The following is a 23,224-nucleotide window of genomic DNA, read 5'->3' on the forward strand; positions in this document are numbered from 1 at the left end:
TGCATCTGCTGCATCTCCCAACCACACCCCAACTTCCCACGGCTATGTGTGTCTAGACCTCGGCTACATGGCTCCAGTCGGGTGAGGGCCGGCAGTGTGTCTTTGTTATAAACACATCCATACGACGCTGGTGACTGCATTATGCCCGTTAGGCCCTCGGCAACCTTCCCGGGCCAGGCAGTCATGCAGCAGCACCGAGGCCACGTCCCAAATATCACCCTACTCATATTGAGTGCACTGCTTTTCACCGGAGCAAGTATTCAAGTATTCAATGTAGGACATAGGGTGTTATCAAGGACACAGTCAGATGATGAAAGCGCCTGGGACCTACTGACCTCTGACCTTAGCGGTTGATACATGTCATCCTAACATTAGCAGCCTGTGACCCTGGCACATTGGGATACCATTGGTCCGTTGTTCTCTCAGACATGCTTTCTTTAGTTCCTCAAAGGCAAAGGCTATTTATTGGCTGAGCCTGAACCTGTGCAGGGAGTGTACTGACGCAGCGTGCTAAGATCTTCGTCCTGTAGATGTAAGACCTACAGCGGGTTCACAGTAAAATGAATATGGTGTCTCAATCTAGCTTTACACAAATAAATACATGACCACAGTCTGATTTCAATGGAAATTATGTTTCGGGATCAGGCTCTGGTAGTACAGATTCCCTAGGTCAACTCGAAATGTTCAATAGCAGTAATGTAAAAGTTAGACTTTCCTTCCAGGACTTTGGCAAATAACAAAAAAAAATTATACCTCAGTCAGCCATGAATTTCCAAGGTTGAAAGCGAGTTGTTTTGATAAGCCACACAGACAACTACATGACATTTTGCACCATTTTTCAGGGACCCATTTTGTCTCGACTGCACCACTTCTACAACTAGTGGCCAAATATCCTGGAATGCATCCTCCACTATTAATCATCTCATTTCAGTGGACTACATAAAAAAGTGGACAACAAAACATTTCAGTGGACAACAAAACATCATACATGGAAGGAAAAAAAATCACTCAGGCACAGATATATGAAAAGCATCAAAATTATATAACCAATGGATACATAATGTAGGTGAAAATCTCCTCCCGGAATTACCATTCTGTTAGGGAAGGTACTGAAGTCTTTCACCATGATCTGCCGGAGCATGTCAGGGTCTGCTACCACCACCACAGGACGCCGGCCGATATAGTATCTGCGGAGACAGTTCGGGTCACACGATTAGCTGCTGAAACACACAAGAGTACACGCACGCACGGCTGTGGTACTATCATGGATAAATATCAGGAATCCAGTCAAACGTTGTGCTCGTCACAGTGGAAGCAAGGCCTGCGGAGGAACACGAAAGTCACACCTCGGAAGTGCGACTGTTCACCAGGCCAGGCAGACGTCTCACACCCTCACCGCCTGTCATGAGCCTGGCAAACCACAGGGTGTCAGTGAGCAGAGTCAGGGCTTTGTATCAATATTATTGCTCTGCTCTTATTGGGCTTTGTTCTGGATTAGCTGACCTCACTGCAATGCCAGCCAGAGCAGATACTGACCTGGTAATCCAGTGCTATGTCGCCTTTGTTAGTCACTGCTCACCGTTCCTTACCCAGAAGGATGTCTGAAGCTACGGACTGTAGAGCCAAGGTTAGCCAAGGTTAGCCAAGGTTAGCCAAGGTTAGCATGGTGTGGCGCAAATCCATACTACAGAAGCTCTGCCTGGTTGAGTGCCTTGTTAATGAGAATCAATTCCAAACTGGATGAAAATAAAAAGAATTAGATAATTACACACCTTTATTAAGCGGTGTGATAATTAGATATGAAATCTTCCAGGCAAATATTTTTAAATCTAATTTATTGAGTGTTGAAGGTTTCCACTCATTAATGAAGTAGAGTGATGACTGAAGTGCTTCTGTCTGTCACTATGGATTAACAGTACCCATCCCATTCCTGCCCCCCAAAGTCACACACACACACACACACACACACACACACACACACACACAGACACACACACAGACACACACACAGACACACACATGCACAGACACGCACAGATACACACACGCACGCACACAGACACACATACACACACACAGACACAGACACGCACAGACACACACACACACAGACACACACACAGACACGCACAGACACACACACACACAGACACACACACACACAGACACACACACAGACACACACATGCACAGACACGCACAGATACACACACGCACGCACACAGACACACATACATACACACAGACAGGTACATGCACAAACACACACGCACACACGCACACACACACACACACACTCCTCTTCAGGCTTCATCAGAGGGCCAACAGCTCTTCCTGCTGATTCTATTGCAGTGCCCCATTCCTTCAGAAACACATGAAGCCTATCACTGTTCCTGTAAGAGATATTATAATACTAATAGCTAAACATTTTGACTTTAATGTACATCAGTTCAGACTATTAATTCAATTTGATTATATGCCTTTTACTCTAACAGTTCAAGCAGCTGCATGTGGGTTTGATTCCTCCTGAAAATTATTGCTCCTACTATTTAACAAGCCATAAACAGTTACAGCCCATTCCTATCAAAATGCCCATACCTCTCCCCATTCACCAGCCTGTAGCAGGGTTTAAATAGTCCTAATGTTACTCCCTACTGACCAACCAGTTGCAAGGGTTTAAATAGTCCTAATGGGATTCCCTACTGATCAGCCTGTAGCAGGGTTTAAATAGTCCTAATGGGACTCCCTACTGACCAGCCTATAGCTGGGTTTAAATAGTCCTAATGGGACTCCCTACTGACCAGCCTATAGCAGGGTACAGCCTACAGCTAGTGGTCCAGCAATATCAAAGGAAGGTTTAAAACTGTAAGCCCTGAACAAGGGAGGATGCAAATCCATTCTGTAGCCTGAATTAGTAAGAGTATCATCACTCAGGCTCAATTTGTTAGTGTGTTTGTCCCATTTAATGACAAATCGGTGGCTAAGGTGCCACCCTCTTGACTATACAAATATATGAATACAAAGTGAACCTGTTAACATTTGTAATGTGTAAAAAATTTATAGTAACCTGTAGTTTCACATGGCAATAAATGACACTGCTATATAATAGTATCTTAAATATAAATCACAATTGCTTTTCGCCTGAGGATATTAAATGTAGGATGTTGGATTTCTGCTAGCATGGAAACTGTTTTCAGTGTACAATATTATGTGGCTTGTCCATTAGATGCCTTATGTATACTGTGTATCCTGTATTACGACTGATATGACATGACTGACTGCTGTTAACTTCAATGGCTGATATACAATAGAGGGTGTCTGTGAGACGGTGGAGTTCAGTGAATGTGCTAAGAGCCTCTTTCTCCTTTCTTTTTGAAAAACTAGGTACCAAGCCAGCGGATTACTCTTACTGAAGGGTGTAGTAATGTATTTTGGCATAATATCCGTGCATTCTGACTTAAGTCATTTTTTTCCGGTCTTGGCAGGAAATTCAGGCATAACAAACCCACTTTCCCCGCTCTACTCCTTTACCCTTTGTGTACAGCGAGAGAGAGAAAACCCAGTGGCCTATTCCCTTTGATGTGCTCTTAAGGAAGAAATCAGCCTTCCATAGGCAGGCCTGTATAACCCACCCATGGCTAATCAAGCTGGGCATCTAAGTGTGTGGCACTAGCATTAGCCTACTAGGAGGCATCTCTTTGATCTTTCGGAGTTTCTTTTCACTAGCCTGGTCCCAGACCCCATGTGTACGGTCCTACGGTCATTGTCACACAAAGGAAAACAGATCTGGGACCAGGCTAGCTTCATTGATACTTCCAATTTATGTTATAGCGCACGTCTGACAGAGCACAGGTCAACATTGGTGAAGGAAACCCAATACAGATTTGGAGACCACTAAGTGTAATGAAATGTTCATGGAAATGCAAATGTCAGTCAGTCACTTACCCGCATACTCTCCCATAAGTCTGTATGAGGTCAGTGTGAAACCCGAAAAAGCCCTGGAAAAAAATAGAAATTGTTAGAAAGGAACCTTAGAGCATGTGATGGAGATGTTATATAATGTATTCATTCTTTTATATTAGAGGCTTTGGTGGAATGCAGTCAAATACTGTGATTTCCATGATAATGGACAGATCTGATTTGATTTCTTCATTATCTTAGCCACAGGTGTCAACAGCACAGCCGGTACACAGGTGGTACACAGGTGGTACACAGGTGGTACACAGCCAGTACACAGCCGGTACACAGGTGGTACACAGCCGATACACAGGTGGTACACAGCCGGTACACAGCCGGTACACAGGTGGTACACAGCCAGTACACAGCCGGTACACAGGTGGTACACAGCCGGTACACAGGTGGTACACAGCCGGTACACAGCCGGTACACAGGTGGTACACAGCCGGTACACAGGTGGTACACAGCCGGTACACAGCCGGTACACAGGTGGTACACAGGTGGTACACAGCCGGTACACAGGTGGTACACAGCCAGTACACAGGTGGTACAGAGCCGGTACACAGGTGGTACACAGGTGGTACACAGCCGGTACACAGGTGGTACAGAGCCGGTACACAGGTGGTACACAGGTGGTACACAGCCGGTACACAGCCAGTACACAGGTGGTACACAGCCGGTACACAGCCGGTACACAGCCGGTACAGAGCCGGTACACAGCCGATAAAAAGCAACATTGCCATGTCCAATACATAATTTCCGCGTAACAGCTAAGTGACACATGACTAATAAATGAATGAAGGATCTTGACTGGAGAGAACGGCCTGTGTGTCTGCACGCCTGTGTGTGTTCACATTTACACGTTGGGCTTGAACATTAGTGGATGGGTTTAGGAGTTAGGGTTTATGGTTATGTTTAGGGCATGTCTGCCTTCCCAGCCTGAGAGGAGGTGTGATGAAGACGGTTTCCCTTCTGCTGTGCGTTGAATGAATTCAGTGTCCATCTGTGGAATGATTCTATAGTATTTGCAGCTGCACAACTGTTACAAGACACATGTCATTCATGTGGCAGTTCCTCTGACAACCGTCTGTGACAATCAACGTCTAGGCCAGTGTGGTGGAAATACAGATCACCAGCACAGCCTCTGCTCATAAATCCTCACAGGAAAATGCAGATCTACGATCAGTTTGGGCTTTTGGATTTTAATGAAAAAGACTGCGCAGGACCTGATTCCAGAGCTGCACTCTGAGACTCTATCTGAAACCAGGGCCTGAATAGGCGCTTGTGTGTCTATCTATTAGAGGTCTGTGTTATTAGTTATGAATTAACAGCAGGCCTGTAACAGGCCAGTGGGATGCTGAACATGTTAGACACGTTGCAGGAAGACTTTCTTCAACCTGCACCAGAACCAAGGGACAGGGAGTGAAAAGGCAAACATCATGCTTCTGTTCTCAGTGTGAGATCTTGTCCTCATTTGCATACCCCACACACTACTGTACTACATCCTACAGTTGTATTGGGGGTTTTCATCAAAGAATCCACAAAAACAGAACACTCATCACAAAGTTACTTAAAAGAGCTTGCCTGCCATCATTAATCTATATTCACAACAGGTCAATCAAAGGTGTGTGTGTGTGTGTGTGTGTGTATGTCAGTTCTGTGTATATGCTGGGTGTGGTATTGTATTTGTTAAGCTTTTACTGACATTAAAGGTTTTAAATGGCACCTTAGCCCAGGGCTAAACCAGGGTTCACACTTACCCATTGGGTTAGCACCAAACTTAGCCCAGGGCAAACTGGCCCTACTCCAGAGTTGTGTTGTCTGTTTAGAAACACTAAGCCACAATAACCAGTGGGAATTGTTTTACATTCAACCACAAAACTGCACTTTCACTTCATTTGCTTATGCCTGTGATGCTTGTATATTATTTGGCAAGCTATTTTAAAAAGTATTACATCCGTCCATAAACCTGACCAAAAGAAAACTCGTTCATCTGTGTTCATCTGTGGCTAACCAGAAGAGTTGCCATGCAGGATGCTAATTATCTCACTTTGCTAGGTAATTTAAGTCCCAAACAACAGTTGCGAGGGCAGCAAATGCTCGGTTTTCACCTCTTCTCTATTTACGTTTAGCTAATTGGATATAAATAGCTATCTATCCTCTATGCTCCTGGAGATCTGTAACATACAGGATAATGCTGTAGGTATTTAACCATGATTTTAATATTGTTCTATGATTTTAACTGGATATGAAAAGGTGATGTCTTGGCCGCATGCAGCATTCCATGCACAGTATTCCGTGCACAGCATTCCCTACAGGGACAACACTCCTTTTAAAAGGAAGGGACACCATTACTGTTAGGTCATAATGTAGCTTGGAATAAAATAAAATGGTACCATTATAAAGCAGGTGGAAGTAGCATGATCATAGGTAAATCAAAAACAAGTGTGAATTCTTAGTCTAGGGCTAATAAAACTAAAATGCTAACCCAGGGCAGTTCGTAGCCTTGTTTTAAGACAGCCCAGGACTAAGAACAAATGCAGTTGGAAAAGGCTGTGTGTGTACACATTCTGTGTACTCTGTGTCACGTGCTGCTGCGCACAGTGTCCTGCCCTCTGAGGGGATAACAGGTCCTTTGTGATGGCTTTTGCCTTGTTGTGAAGAAGTCACTGAGCCACTAGCCAGCAGGATTGATGGGCCCGATAAAATACAGGAAGCCTCAACACACACACACACACACACACACAAACACAAACACACACATGATTCAGATAGGCAAGCCTGTTCTCCTCTCTTCACATCACACAGTGGTCACAGTAGTAGTCCATGTGATCTCGGTGCCATGTCACTGTTAATCCACATGCTGTGCCTGCCAAGTGGTAGTATCTCCATGGAGGGAGCTGTGTTTCAGAGACACATCACATGGGCACTACATAAATGATTCCACCTCCACACAGTACACAGGCCAACACAGTGTTATCACACAGTAAACGGGCCAACACATTGTTATCACACAGTAAACGGGCCAACACAGTGTTATCACACAGTACACGGGCCAACACAGTGTTATCACACAGTACACGGGCCAACACAGTGTTATCACACAGTAAACGGGCCAACACAGTGTTATCACACAGTAAACGGGCCAGCACAGTGTTATCACACAGTAAACGGGCCAGCACAGTGTTATCACACAGTAAACGGGCCAACACAGTGTTATCACACAGTAAACGGGCCAACACAGTGTTATCACACAGTAAACGGGCCAACACAGTGTTATCACACAGTTAACGGGCCAACACAGTGTTATCACACAGTAAACGGGCCAACACAGTGTTATCACACAGTAAACGGGCCAACACAGTGTTATCACACAGTAAACGGGCCAACACAGCGTTATCACACAGTACACGGGCCAACACAGTGTTATCACACAGTACATGGGCCCACACCTTTATTACACAGTACACGGGCCAGGACAGCATTATCACACAGAACACGGGCCAACACAGCATGTTCACACAGTACACGGGCTCCCAGTGGGTTGTGTCATTGCCAGATCAAGTTTGGGATTCTGCTTGTGGATTAGCCTGGGGGCCTAAATTGAGGTTGAGCCTGGGATTCACTCAAACACATCATCTCAATGTTGATGCAGTGTCTTCAATCACATCCCACGAAACATGAAAGCATACTTGTGGAGGGGGTCTCCCTGGTAGTAGTTGTAGGCTTTTATTCAGTAGCCTGGACCATTCTAGGAGTTAATCTGACAATGGTAAAAGAGTGACAAGATAAATACTGCAATGTGGGTTTGAGCCCTTATAGTCCGGGGGTATTCAAATCTTACCCTAAAAGATCCAGAGCCTGCTGGTTTCTGTTCTACCTCACCATTAATTGTACTCACTTGGTGTTACTGGTCTAAAAAAAAGTCACTGATTAGAGGGGTTGCAATGTAAAAAAGTAGTGGAACAGGCTTTGAGGTCCATATTTATTTAGATCCAATATTAATCTATTTTTATGATGAGTACAACGTGCTGCCACTAGATGGTGCAGCCGAGCAAATCCATGAAGGACTAAGGGCAGACCTGAAACCAGTAAGAAATAATTAAGACACATTTCTCTCAGTACTCAGTGAGTCTAGGGCACCAGGCTATATTCTGACATTCAAGAGAAAGTATGCATACGGTTCATTCAAATGTCTGATATCTCGCTCTCTGTCTCTGTCTCTTCTCTCTCGCTCTCTCTTTCTGATCTATCTCGCGGTCTTTGTCTGATCTCTGTTTGATCTGTCTCCCTCCCTTTGTCTCTTTCTCTTCTCTCCTCTCTGTTTATCTCATCTCGGTGTCTGTCCTTCTGCCAGGGAGAAGAATCATAGAACCAGGATTAAATCACCAGCATGCCCCCCTTCCTCTTTACCGGCACATTGGTGCCAGACAGTAAAATAGGGGACTCTCAAACAGGCTTGCATCCCCGCACAGAAAAGAAGAAGCATTCGCTCTGCATGTTTATGAAGAAACCCCCTAAATGTAGATCCCAGGAAAGAGATAAAGAGGGAGGGGGCTCTTCAGTCTTCCTCAGTCCTTCTGGCTGAACTTAACACTGACCCGTTGGCTCACAAAGGGGAACTTCCAGGTGCTTCTAGAACCCAGGGGCTCGTTGGTTTGCACGGCGACAGAACTGCCCACAGCTTGCCTCCTTTAGAGTTAGTTAAGCACGCCGCTTGGCAGACGGGTTCACCCTGCTCTCCCCTCCGCTCTGGAGCTCCGGGATGGCTGCAGCACTGGCATTCCTGCAGTCTGAGCCCACGTGGTGGGGGGTGTGTACTGAGCACTGGGGTGTGTCCGACAGAGGGCCCCCAAGCACGGCCTCTTCATGGCGCTCCACTCTGCGCCAACCCAAACCGTCTCTAACTGTCCGCATTCATCTCTCTCTCTCTCTCTGTCTGTCTCTGTTTCTTTCTCACCGACTTTCCTCTCTCTCTCCTTCTCCACAGTCCCTCCACTTCCCTCTTTATCTCACTCTTCTTTTCAACAACCCCCCCATCTCTCTCTCCTCAAGTGTTATTACTTCTGTTGCATAGCAATATGGCCACATACTGCTGTTTAGTGTTGGAACCACAGAGCAGATCTTGAGTAAAGGAGAGTGGAGCTGAGCCGAGTGGAGCTGAGCCGAGTGGAGCTGAGAGAGTGGTTCAGAGAGACTGGACCAGAGAAACTGGACCTGAGAGACTGGACCTGAGAGACTGGACCTGAGAGACTGGACCTGAGAGACTGGACCTGAGAGATTGGACCAGAGAGACTGGACCTGAGAAACTGGAACTGAGAGAGTGGTTCAGAGAAACTGGACCAGAGAAACTGGACCTGAGAGACTGGTTCATAGATACTGGACCTGAGAGACTGGTTCAGAGAGACTGGTTCAGAGAGACTGGTTCAGAGAGACTGGTTCAGAGAAACTGGACCTGAGAGAAATGGGGTGATAAGGGGTGCAGGGGTTTGTTCCAAACACCAGGTTCTGTATGTTCACACGCTCTAATGTTGTTTTGTTTGGGTCAGAGTCAGAAATGGGTCAGAGGAGTCACTGAAATATGTCTGCACACACACACACACACACGTGCACACCCACACACAACACTATGGCAGCATCAGCAGCTCATCCTCTAGTCCACCTGGGTTGTCTGCCCAGCCCCAGACAGACTGTAATTATTCAAGGTAGCGAAGGCAGAGCTGCATGCATACTTAACAACCCCAGCCCTTAGCCTGCCAGGGTGCCACTGCAGTTTAGCTGAGAGGCACTCTGAGAGACTAGCCTACTGAGCACCAGGTCTTCAAACACCAAGTCAGGCTATTAAAAACCTTATCACTCTCTCAGATGTATTAATCAAACAGAGATGTCCCATTCAGTGGTCCCTAAGACACCCAGCACTCATTCCACAAATGGAGAAAAAAAAAGACAATTAAACACATTAGGAAGAAGAATGATTAGAGAGAGAGACAGATAGAGAAAGAAAGGGAGCGAGAGAGGGAGTGAGACAGGGAGTGAGACAGGGAGTGAGACAGGGAGTGAGACAGGGAGTGCTATCTGTCATAGCAGATTCCCAGTATATTAGCAGCAGTGACGGTGACAGGTGATCCAGCCCACTCTGCCTGTCTGTCTGCCTGTCTGTCTGTCTGTCTGCCCGCCTGTCTGCCTGCCTGTCTGCCAGTCTGCCAGTCTGCCAGTCTGCCTGTCTGCCTGTCTGCCTGTCTGTCTGTCTGTCTGTCTGCCTGTCTGCCTGTCTGCCCGCCTGTCTGCCTGTCTGTCTGTCTGCCTGCCTGCCTGCCTGTCTGTCTGTCTGCGACTTATGGACTCTCTGAATCTCATCAAGATCTGTCCTGCAGAGAAACATCTACATGCAACCACAACACACCTTGACAAATAATCTCACCCAGCATTTTAACACAGTGTTTTACAGCTGGAAGAGATGTCGTCGGAATACACTGAGTTTTATAATGTTCAGTGTTCACCTCCATTTGGTCTTCTGTTGTCCATGTGGTTCATGATGCCATGACTTTGTGAGGAATCTCAAGGTATGACTCCGATCTACACATTCCAGATGTCAAAGACGGTAAATCCTATCAACTTTGGAAAAATACCATCTCTGGTGTCTTTGTTGGCGGGCAGAATCCAGAGATAACATATCAGCCTACTAAACCAGTGAAACTGATCCCTCCCACTCACTTTTGTGCATTATACATTCATTATAAAAGTCATGCCATACCATTAAGTGTAATCTATTAGGGAATCACATGCTATTAAAAGTCATCACTTGTGAGTTGCCTGTAATGAACAAATCTAATGAAGTGCAGCTAGATGTTGGAAGCAGGATTTTTCTCGCCTTAGGGGGTGTGCATTATGTGTGTGTGTGTGTGTTTCTGTGTGTGTGTATGTGTGTCTGGGTCCATGTGTGTGTGGATGTGTGTGTCTGTGTGTGAGTGTGTGTCTGTGTGTCTTTGTGTGTATGTGTGTGTCTGTGTGTATCTGTGTCTCTGTGTGTGTGTGTGTGTGTGTGTGTGTGTGTGTGTGTATGTCTGTATGACAGTGGCTGTTTCTGTGGATTGGGAGTTAAGTGATTTTTACGTGTAATGTCCACCCTTCAGAAAAGGTAAATATGTGGTGCTTATTTCGGTCCAGTTCCCCAAGTAAGTACATACAGTTGTTGCTCAGTGTGTTGGTGTGAAATGGAATTGACAGAGGTCCTGGAGTAATGGGGTAAGATGCTTGCTCAAGGGCAGATCGAAAGACCACACTGTCGACCAGGGATTCACATTAACAACTTCTGTCTACTGGCCCAGAGCGCTACTTAAACAAATACAGAAAAACACTGCCTGAGTCAAAGGGAAGGAAAACTCTGAGTTTAACAGGCAAGTATCCCAACAGGCACTTGTGAGTGAGTTTTCATCTTCTACGAGAGTACCTTACCTCACGAAACAGAAACATGTTCCCGAAGAACGGCAATGGTTTGGGATGTCTGATTCCACATCGAGCCAGGACTGAATAGGGGAACGTTGCATACCTGGACACAAAAAGAGAGATAAACAGAGTTCCAGGAAGAGAATGAGAGTGAGAGAGAAGAGGGGATGAGTTAGAGGATAAAAGGGGATGGGGGCTATTGGGGTAATGCTATGGAGATTACCTCCTCTAATCTGGCAGATATGCTGCCTAAGCAGGCCCTCACACAAACACACAACATTATGACACTTGAAGGATTTATTTGCTCAGGGGAAATGTACAAATTCCAGACTCTGACTCCTAAAACGGAATGGCATGCATTATTCATTACAGCCACTGCTGCCGTTTTCTGCTGACATGCAAGTCCTTGGAATGGGGAAGGGGATTTTGTATGAGACTTTGAGGAGCATTATGGGATACGACAGATGGGACGGTTTTCAGTCATGTAATACGCTGTCTGTTCTAGACGGGTTAGGTTGCTGGGAGTGTGTGTGTGTGTGTGTGTGTGTGTGTGTGTGTGTGCACACGTGAGTATCCTGGACAATGAAAGGGCAATTAAAGGATGGCTGCCTCCCACAGTGCCGCTCCAGCCATGGACTATGGGGCTTACAGACAGGAAATGATGTTTACAGTCAGATATAAAGCTGTGCACACAAACACTCCCACACAGCCAGAGATGTGACGGAGTGGGAGGCAACCAAACAGCAAGGACTGGATTCAGGAAGTCACATTTTCATGACATACATTAACAACCAATCAGGCTGCAAGACAGTATGGGCAGGTAACAAAGGGCTCATTCACACATATGAACCCCCCCCCCACTCAAACACCGGATAGAAAAACACAGAATGCATTTTTTGATCAATGGGTAAAATAATAATTTACTGTGTAGATAAACTGACAAAAACAATGGTCATCATGTTTCTATAATAATTTGCTCCAATGTTGTTGGAGTTTTAAGAACTCCAGAATGGCCAGTGAAGTGATTAAATCAATCGTCATTAATAATAGCAGCTCTGGGTAACTACGTTTATCTCCACTAGGATATAAATATCAGTGCTACTATTTCACACTTCTCTATACTATTGAATCAGCTAAAATGTCTCATGGCTCAGACAGGGTGCCTAGCGAAAAGGAAGCCTTTCCCTTACATCTTGTCGATTTTCTTCTAAAAAAACAAGGACATTAAACAATATAAAGGTAACACAGACATTGTTTTTGAGACACTGAATGTACAGTTCTCATATATTAGAATACACTTTTCATATAATTTCCATATTCCTTTTCTTGGTAGAACATTTCTGGGAAAAACAAGAGTACCTATGTGTAATGTCAAGCGAGCATCTTTTTTTTAATCCAGAAAGCCTTTTACACTTAATTCTTGTTCATGTAGATGTTGCCTTTTGGGACTAGAAAATGTAAGAAACCTGCAGTGCTCTGTCAGCAGATCTCTGCATTAGGTAATGGAATCCCACTTTTTGAATACAATGTTAATTATACATTAGAGGAAAAACAAAACACTAAATGATTCAGGACAATAATTATGTGGGTAAAATATATTTTATAATTTACCCAAAGCACCTGGACACCCAAAAAGAGATTTGAACATCCACTTCATCTCCCACTAAGCCCCTGAAGGAGATCCATTATCGTAGTCGCGTTGAGATCTGACACTCAAACTGTAGATTAAACACTGGCCACCACACGGGTTAAAACACAGATTTTATGACACCTAAGTAACCATCACAACCATCACAAAGTCTCTGTCCGCATACATCAGTGTGACTCACGCCACCACCATTAGCATTAGCCTTCTCCGCTTATGCTGGCCCGCTGATTCTATCACAACGCCACATGCTAGACAGCTACAAACATTGAGTTGATCAGCTGCTTGACTTTAAAAACAAACGCGACAGCCTGCCGGCTTTGTTAACAAACCCCTTGAATGGGTTCAATCTAAACACAGTTACACAGAGCCCTAAGTCATCATGATGAAACAAGGCAGAGACGGGAAAAACGGCGCGACGCATAGACTGTGACAATTAACCCATGTAACATGACACTGTATTTACATGCATTAACATGGAGTTACACAGTCATTGCGGCGTAATCAAGGGGTTTTGCTCCACACAAGCCTCATGTGTCCACATCTGTGACTGACACAGTGGTTAATGCCCCGTGGGAATAAGTGGTGCCCGCTGGAGGACATCGTGTGTGTTTACTGTTGCTGTGGCAATGTGGGATTTTATAATGGCTGGTGCCATAGCCTGATCTACAGGGGGGGCAGAGAGAGTGGCGCTGTCATCCGCAGCACGGCGAAAGCAGGCATGTCACTGTTAATCTCTACAAATTGACTGGAAAGGACTAACATGTTTCTGATTGTAGGGCTTGTAGTTGGCCATGCAGCCAGGAAAACACACTGTGACAATCAAGTGACATACAAACACACACACAGACACGTCTGCTTTCCCCTAAACCTGATCTTAACTGTAAACCTTACTCTAACCCTAATCTCTACCTGACCTAAAACATAATACAGTTTATACCCACCTGTCTCTCATTCTGTCTTTCATCTGTCTCACCTAATCTGTCAGTCTGTCCTGACCTGTCTGTCTGACTCCGCTGCACTGTGGGTGAACCTGTAACACAGACAGGCACTCATGGGATCAATGTTGTTCTGCTCCAACAACAAAAGCAGCAGAATTGAGGCAGAAGCAGAGCTGGTAAATGATGACATGTAAGCCTGTTTGGTTGAATTAGGAGGGAAAAAGAATCGGACTGAAATGTACCAGGCTATGACAGTTGAATGAGCCCAGGCTGTGATGTAGTTGTACACAGATAATCAGGCTGTATGTGCCTCAGCTACTCTCTCTCAGACAGTGTGACAGAGGCAGGATGGACATGTAAACAGTTACAGCGAGTGAAATACACCGATTCACTGACAAACACTGACATTACCCAATCATAACACAGAGTCAACCTCTTGTCCTTATGAGACAGAGGTCAAGGGGTCACTGAAAAACTGACTTGGAGCACTATTTGATTGACTGGTTTTGAGTGAGTCACAGACATCCAGTGAGTCACAAGAAAACAGGTGGAGAAAGACAGATAGGCAGACAGGTGAGACAGACAGGCAGGCCACAGAGAGAAAGACAGGCAGACAGACAGGTTTGTAGCAGAGACAGACAGGCCAGCAGGTCAGTCAACATTTTCACAACTGTTTTTGTGAGAGAAGGCGATGAGAAAAGTGGAGAGGCAAGGAAATAAAAAAAGAACAGAAGAGAGGACAGAAGAGGAACTGCGATGAAAGGAGAACAGAGGACAGGAGAGGAGAGCCTGCTGTTGCAGTAGGAGTTGAGTTGGCTGTACTGCAGGCACAGTTCACTGACCCCCCCACCCCCCCCCAGTCCCACCCACGTCAGAGGAGCAGCTTCACCTGGATGCACAGGAAGATCCAATGACACCCACTGAGACAGACTGTGAGGATACCCAGAACCCACTCCACCACAGATCAAATGAAAAACGTTGTTTAGAAAAATGTAATAAGGACCAGATAGTGAATTCTTCATACAGAATAGTATCTGGCTGGTGTTTGAGGCTCAGGGTCCACATTGCAATTAACACAAAGCAGGTTTATAAAACTGTCTCCGTCTCTCTCTCTCTCTCTCACACACACACACATACACACACAGGTTGGGTCATTTGATCGGGGGACTGGAGGTTCAGGTCTGCAGCTGGCAGTGCCGTTTTGCTTGCTGCTGTAATGACAAACGTCTGAGAACAGGAAGACACACCTCCATCAAAGGACCCTGTAGAACTGTCATGTTTTCCCAGTCAGAGCAGACCTCCTAGAAGGCCATTTTGATTTATTATTTTGTCCTGCTCACCATGCATGGCACGATGCTGTTTCTCTTCATAAATAATCCAGTATGATTGCAAGTAGGTGCTGTGTGTGATTGTTTGTGTGTGTACAGACACAATTGGTCCTTTCTGACTGAATGGTGACAAAACCAAGTCGTCACAGAAACCTTCCTCAACGGAGCTGCAGACTCCAGAGATTTGAATCTGTTCATACGACCAAAACTCCTGGACAATATTGTTGGTATAAAACATTATCTGACTGTGGCTTCAGGCACATCTGTGACTTGTTCTGCCAAGGAGCAGAGGTGTTATAATTGCTTTGCAAAGCCGCTGATGTCCTCTTCAGATTATCCAGGCCATAGGTTATTGCCTTTTTCATTGTTAAGTGCCTCATAACATCAGCATCAATACGTCCCCATTGATTTGTGCACGGCTGGATACGCTCTCCAGACATTTGCCCCCATGTGCAAATACAAACTCACATGAAAACAGACACACACACACCTATATGTGCACGTATATCTGCCAGGTCCCTCCCAAGTGGAGACGCACAGTGAAACAAATGAACGTGTCCAGATGTTCTGATTTGATGAAGGGAGAAACGGTCCCAGAATGCTGTGCGCTGGTGTGGGCGGTAAGAGCATGAAGTAATGTGTACTGGTGTGGAGCTGTGTATTAAATAATGTATACATGTATGCCTTTGTGTGTCTGGGGTGTATTGTCTGTCTTCTCTGCTGGTCTGTCTGTGTTGGTGTGTCTGTGTTCTCTGCTGGTCTGTCTGTGTTGGTGTGTCTGTGTTCTCTGCTGGTCTGTCTGTGTTGGTGTGTCTGTGTTCTCTGCTGGTCTGTCTGTGTTGGTGTGTCTGTGTTCTCTGCTGGTCTGTCTGTGTTGGTGTGTCTGTGTTCTGTGCGGGTCTGTCAGTGTTGGGGGTGTCTGTGACTGTGTCCCAGGGCTGGCTGTCATATTGATGTACAGCGCTCAGGCAGCTACCTCACACGCCTTCTCTCGTCTCTTTCTCTTTCCAATGGATTTTACCAAGGAGATGAGAAGATAAGGAGGAGAGAGGAGATGAGGAGAGAGGAGGCACGAAATACTAATTGGGAAAAGGCCTCGGGTTGAGGGAGGAAAACCTGCTATCTTCCTGAGCATCAGTATTAATTGCTCCTGTTGAAACATGGCTCATCTCCATACCATAAAAGGCAATATGTTCTTCATTATCCAAAAAGAGCAGACTTAATTATGGAGGCATGTAGCTGCCCGGCAGTGCTGGTGTAGCGGGGGTGTAGCCCTGACGCATGTCTTCAGCTCTACATGTCTGGCATTTTTCTCTGTCACACCAGCAACCGGACCACACCATCAATCAACAAAACCCATGGTGCCACGCAGCAAAGAGCTGCATCAATAACGGAGCCAGTCTGCAGTCCCCAACCATGAATATTAACCCTGGTAAAACAATGCTTTCACACATCAGAAACACACACACACACACACAAGTTTGTACAGCTACCCTCATGGGGACCAGAAAATAGAAATTGCATGCTCCCTTGCCCTAATCTTAATCCTAAACCTAACCTTAACCTAAACCTAACCCTAACCTTAACTTCAATAAAGTAACATTTATGCCTAAACTTTACCTAAATGTAAAGTTTAACCCTAAACTTAACCAACAACGCATGGACCTTAAAGAAACCCCAATTCTAACTATAAAATCAATTGTAAGTTTACCCCTAAACCTAAACCCTGAGCCGGAAATTGACTTTTGATCAATTGAAAGTCCAAAGGGGAGGAAGGGCCAAAGGGCACGCAGAACCCCCCCAGGGCAGAACCCGGCAGGACTGGGATGGCCGGACGGGGTTGGCCTGGGGGGCTCTGGAGTGCCGGGCTTCACTGGTAGGGGAGCTGCCGGGCTTACAGGTTGTGATGTTCATTGCTTGTAATGTATTTTTTCCTGTACTGACTATTGCATATAACTAATTGAGTCAACTGTACTATTATGAGTTGTCTAGCTAGCTACCTTAAAATGTCTGCATCAACCGTAAGTCACTCTGGAAAAGAGTGTCAGCTCAGTGACTACAATACAAAAGTCACATACCTCACTGGCAAACCGAAAATCATTTGGGCAAAAAGCCCCTGACAGAAAGAAGCTCTGAGAGGGTTAGCTTTGGCCTAGATAATGTCAGGGCCATATAATTGTTGTTGTTGAAGTTAATAATTTGTGTATTTAACATTTTAATACAATGCACTGTGTTTGTATTTCCAGCTCTCTTCAGTAATAGTATGGCTCATGATCTATTCCTGTGTTAGTTTGCAAAAAACGATGTGCTACACAGAAACTGTCGGCCCACTACTTTCCTGCTGTACAAAAACTGAACACAGCAATAGAAAGTGGCTTCGGCGAATCTGCCGTGGTCCAGAATCACACACAGCCAAAGCTGACAGCCTCTGGTTAAAATCAATACATCTGTTTTGTAACGATTTCTTTCGTCCCCATTCAATGTATCCACATCTAACTCTCAGAGAAAAACCTCCCTCAGGACATGGTTAATCTTTAATGACAGTAGTAACATCACTTTGAGTTGAGTCGACCAGAGGGTGAACAGCAGCCATGATGACCACTGAGTTCCTGTTACTGGACAGGCATGCTTCTTCGTAGCAGTCCCCCACTGCAGTCATTAGCCCTGCAGAGAAACCAGCACCCCTGTCAATTACACCTCAGATCCAGTGCTCTGGACCAATGCAGTGTTTGTGCCTCTAATACAGGCAGACATTTAGAGCAGCGTTTGTTTCTACTGTCTATGCGGAGAGCCCCTCCACAATGTCCCATTCTGTCCTTAAACCCTAGTCCTTAAACTAACCCGAATTCTAACCACAAGGTCTCATTTTTGTGTTGGATGAATCTGTTGTTGCACCTGTACACCCTAACACACACACACACACCCTCTGCTAAGTAATTCAAAGCTAACACTAGGAGACATAGCATAAAGGTGAATTAATGAGTGCTGTGACCCATTAAAGGGGACGGCTTATTGAGTGCATCAGGAACACATGCTGGGATGTGAAACATTCAATCCATCATGGACGAAGAGAACATTGGCCGATCACTCTGTCATCAGGCCAGTCAAGAGCAGCATGGTGATTAGCCACCCCTGAAGAGCACTGTACTGAGACCAGCTTTTAGATCCAATATGTGCCATCATAACAGCCATACACAGCAGTCCCTATATTCCCAGGCCTACCATATAGGTTCTGTTACAGATAAAGTTCTACACAAAGGACCAGACTTGCGGTCGTCTTATCAGAAGGGCAATATGGAGTTTTGTAATTCATTTGAAGTAAATGTCAATCAATATGTGTCTGAAAATAATGGTGTACAATTCTCTTTCCTGTTGGTCTATGTTGGTCTAAAAAGTCGGATCTATTGAAAAGTAAGATTAACCTAATGTCCATAGCATTTCAAGCTCAATACTTTAATGTTCTACTAGATGTTTGGGAGGTGGTTGGGTTAAACATGACTGATCAGGGCATGTTGTCCTTTGGTCTGTTGGTTGGTGTGCTGCGTGCAGTCTGGTCAGATTAGTTATCTGGTTTAGCTGACCAACCAGCCACCATTAAACCAAAAGCGCTCCACAGGGCTTGGCCAAGGAAAACTGTAGGGCATCAGCGAACTGTTGCGTCACCCCGATAGTCAGCTGTCCTGGGTTTTTCTCAAACGGGCTACTATTTGAAAAAAAATATGTTATTTGCTTTTGTCAGGCTGGAGTGACAAATGGCACTGGGTTCATGGGGCTCAATCAAACCTGCAAAATGTATAAGAAATGAAGTTGAATTGTTTTTAAACCCAGGTGTGATTAGGGACTGTGTTATGGCTCGGCACAGAAAGGATCCAGACCACGGGGGTATGACGCCTAAGCTGTCCTGACACCTAAGCTGGAATCTGACCCATGTTACTTCCTTTATTCTTCAGGAAGACAGGATTCACAGGTTATTAAAGACTCAACTACACCTGCACATATACCCAAGCAATATTCCTACGGGTAAAGACGAAGCATGGTGGAATGAAACGTTTTGATGGGATTCATCTCTAATTGCATTTTTCCATTGGGGGACACACAGGGATTCTGCTTCTTTCAATAGCACAAGCCACTGGGGATTAGAGTCATTGTTTCCTCTACTTGTGGATTTAGCCCTTAATTAAATAGGTCGGTTCATACATCATGTTAGAATCTCACCCAGAGAACCGTGTGGAAGTGAAACCAAACACGGACGGAGCAGAGAATGAAACTCCCTAGTTTGACATTTCAAAACAATGTGGCCAGGACATTGACATTTCCATTGCCCTTTTACATCAAAAACAGACTATAGTACTATTTATTTATACCAAATATAAATAAGGGATACTTCCTAGTTCTTATAAATGAAACATGGTTGTGTCTGAACATCCAGTGACATCACCATCTTCATCTTGGTGCCTAAGTTTTGAACGTCCAACGACAATAAAACACTTGGATGTCACAGCCTTATTTACAGTTCATTTGTCCTGAGATCATCCTTTCTACTCGAACAGAACTGGCAAGTAAATGGACCCTGGTTAGATTACACACACTGTGTTCCTTCCAGGGTTCATGTCGTCAAAGAGTGTAGCAAACTTGTTTTTCAAGAGGACACTGGGACAGGAAAACAAATGTGTAAGGTTACGGATCAGGAAGAAAGAGTGTGTTCACCATTTACTAACCTGGTGATGAAGATGACGGGGAAAATCAGAAGATGACACTAAAGCGCAGGATTACATTTATGGCTAGCAGTTAGCGCTAGGGTTAGGTCTTAAGTTAGAGTTCGGATCCTGTGGTTAAGGTTGGGATAGGCTTAGAGTCAGGTAAAATATACATATCAACGAAAGGAAAGAAACTCCCCGAATGTATTTGTTTTTGAGTGTGAGATGTAGGGGGTTAATGACTACGTCAATGTGCATACCGCACTAACAGCTCGTGTGTTACGGAGCGCTAATGGAAAACAATGCGGTGGAAATATGGTAGAAAAATCCACAAATAGCTCGGCAATAGAACGGTCTCCTAGTCTGCTCAAACAACCAGATGAGTTCCCCATCAAAGAGTCAAGAAGAGATACGATGGGCAATGAACAAATATATAAAGTGCTAGTAAATAATGACTGGACCAGGCCAAGCCATGCAAATCATTTTTAACAAGCACAATATTCTTGTGTGTTTCTGGTGAGTCCTGTCTCTTTGGGACCACATAAAAAGCCTTTGAAAGAGCATGTCACCAATCCTTTTGACATCATCAAAAAACAGAGAAATAAAACATTTCTATTTCATTTGTTTCTACAGTAAAACACCTAATTGTAAGTGTTGCATAATTTACAGGGAGGTAGAAAATGGTCTTGTTCCACTGTTGAAGTAACAGGGGTCAAAACAGCATATCGACAACGGATATAGACATGTATGGACTAGCTAACAATATTAACCCGGAAAACAAGCTTTTGAATGAAAGTCCCTTCAGAGGGTGGTGAAGTATGTGGAGCGCGTCATCGGCTGCCATCAACCCTCCGTGCAAGGCATCTACCATACACAAAGCCTTAGGAAAGCACGGAACATCCTCAAAGACTGCAGCCACCCAGGTTATGGTCTGTTCACACTGCTGCTGTCAGGACACGCACTACCAGACTCACTAACAAGTTTTTCCCTCAGGCCATAAGGCTCCTCAACCAGCAACATTGATCCATGATCATACTGATCACACACAAACTTTACAGATGCTCTGATGTCCTTTCAGATACATTTAATGGGCATTAGAATATTCCTTTGCATGTACCATTCATGAGCATATTACACTCATATTTATCTATAATATTCAATATGTCTACAGTGGATATAAAAAAAGTCTTTCCACTTTTAATGTGACCTATAATGTGAACAATTCAAATGAAAAACAAACTTAAATCTGCGAGGGGGAAAAATTTAAAGAAATATCTTACAATAACCAGGTTGCATTAGTGTGCACACCCTCTTATAACTGGGGATGTGGCTGTGTTCAGAATTAACCAATCACATTCAAACTCATGTTAAATAGAAGTCCTTACACAGCTGCCATCATTTAAAGTGACTCTGATTAATCACAAATAAAGTTCAGCTGTTCTAGTTGCATCTCAGAGCAAAAGCCATGGTCCGCAGAGAGTTTCCAAAGCATCAGAGGTATCTCATCGTTGAAAGATATCAGTCAGGAGAAGGGTACAGAATAATTTCCAAAGCATTAGATATACCATGGAACACAGTGAAGACTGTTATCATTAAGTGTTATCAAAATATGGCAGCGACATCACCAAGAACTGGATGTTCCTCCAAAATTGATGAAAAGACGAGAAGAAAACTGGTCATCCAAGAGGCTTACAACATTAAAGAAACTGGCTGTGTGCTACATGTGACAACAATCTCCTGTATTCTTCATTAGAATTGGCAATTGGGTAGGGGGCAAGACGGAAGCCTTTTCTTACAAAGAAAAACATCTAAGCCCTGCTAAAGTTTGCAAAAACAAACATCAAGTCCCCCAAAAGCATGTGGGAAAATGTGTTATAGTCTGATGAAACCAAGGTTGAACGTTATGGTCATAATTCCAAAGGGTATGTTTGGCGCAAAAACAACACTGCACATTACCCAAAGAACACCATACCCACAGTGAAGCATGGTGGTGGCAGCATCATGCTTTGGGGCTGTTTTTCTTCAGCTGGAACCGGGGCCTTAGTCAGGGTGGAGGGAATCAGTTAGAAACCTGAAGATGAAGAGGAAGTTCACCTTTCAGCACGACAACGACCCAAAGCACACATCCATATCCACAAAAGCATGGCTTCACCAGATGGAGATTTACGTTTTAGAATGGCCCAGCCAGAGCCCAGACCTGAATCCAATTGAACATCTGTGGGGTGATCTGAAGAGGGCTGTGCACAGGAGATGTCCTCGCAATCTGACAGATTTAAAGCGCTTTTGCAAAGAAGAGAGGGCGAATATTGCCATGTCAAGATGTGCCATGCTAATAGACTCCTACCCAAAAAGACTGAGTGCTGTGATAAAATCAAAAGGTGCTTCAACAAAGTATTAGTTTAAGGGTGTGCACACTTCTGCAACCAGGTTATTGTGAGTTTTTGATTTTTGATTTTTTCAATTTAATTGTTCACGTTATAGGTCACATTAAAGGTGGAAAAGGTTCTGACATGATTTATCTTTGTCACATTCTTTCACATCACAAAAACCCGGCATTTTAACAGGTGTGTGTAGACTTTTTATATCCACTGTACCATACTGTTCATATTCCCCATCTTACTCTTTCTAAAGTTGCAGCAAGTTTACGCTGTTATGTATATTACTGCCATACTTGCCATATCTATAATGTTCAATAATAATACCCAGATTGCTGCTAGTTTACAGTACTCGTTTTAAACTGCTGCTAGTGTAAAGTCTTATGTATATTATTGCTTTATTTATTCTTTTTGATATATTTTTGCTTACAGTATATATTTTTCTTCATAACTCTCACTACGTAGTTGTTGGGTGTCATGTCACAAGAATTTTATTGTTGTTTGGTGCATTTGACAAATAAACCTAGACATGTTATACATGATTCAACATGGAAAGTTTTAAAAATAGTTGTTGAATGTCTACATGAAACCTGCTAACAATAACAACATGTATGCTTGGTCTAGTTGACGGAGTTATGATAAAATTATATAAATCAAGTATTAATATAAATTATTTTCAAAGTATTTGTACATTTCATTAAAGTATGCAAAATAGCCCAAAATCAGAAAATGCACAATGCAAAATCCCTAGTTTTAACTGTGGTGCCTGGCTTTAAATGGGTACAACTCAATAATACATTTTTGTTTTCGGACAGGCAAAATCCAGGTGGATCAT

The 23,224-nt window shown here is 44.3% G+C and overlaps 1 protein-coding gene across 3 annotated transcripts in view; it reads right to left on the reverse strand.

Moving 5' to 3' along the window:
* Nucleotides 1–23,224, reverse strand: part of tbxas1 (thromboxane A synthase 1 (platelet)) — an 81,419-nt gene that overhangs the window by 43,941 nt on the left and 14,254 nt on the right. For 2 of the 3 annotated variants that reach the window (XM_020056802.3, XM_010883338.5), the window contains exons 3-5: nucleotides 11,413–11,506; nucleotides 3,946–3,998; nucleotides 1,091–1,187 (exon numbers count right to left, since the gene is read on the reverse strand). In XM_020056802.3, coding sequence (XP_019912361.2) covers nucleotides 1,091–1,187; nucleotides 3,946–3,998; nucleotides 11,413–11,506 — 244 coding nt within the window. Of the gene's footprint in view, nucleotides 1–1,090; nucleotides 1,188–1,346; nucleotides 1,391–3,945; nucleotides 3,999–11,412; nucleotides 11,507–23,224 lie in introns of those variants that run through there. The other variant, XM_034288148.1, reaches the window with a different exon arrangement.

This window comes from Esox lucius, chromosome 19 (genome assembly GCF_011004845.1).
Source record: "Esox lucius isolate fEsoLuc1 chromosome 19, fEsoLuc1.pri, whole genome shotgun sequence".
Taxonomy (NCBI): domain Eukaryota; kingdom Metazoa; phylum Chordata; class Actinopteri; order Esociformes; family Esocidae; genus Esox; species Esox lucius.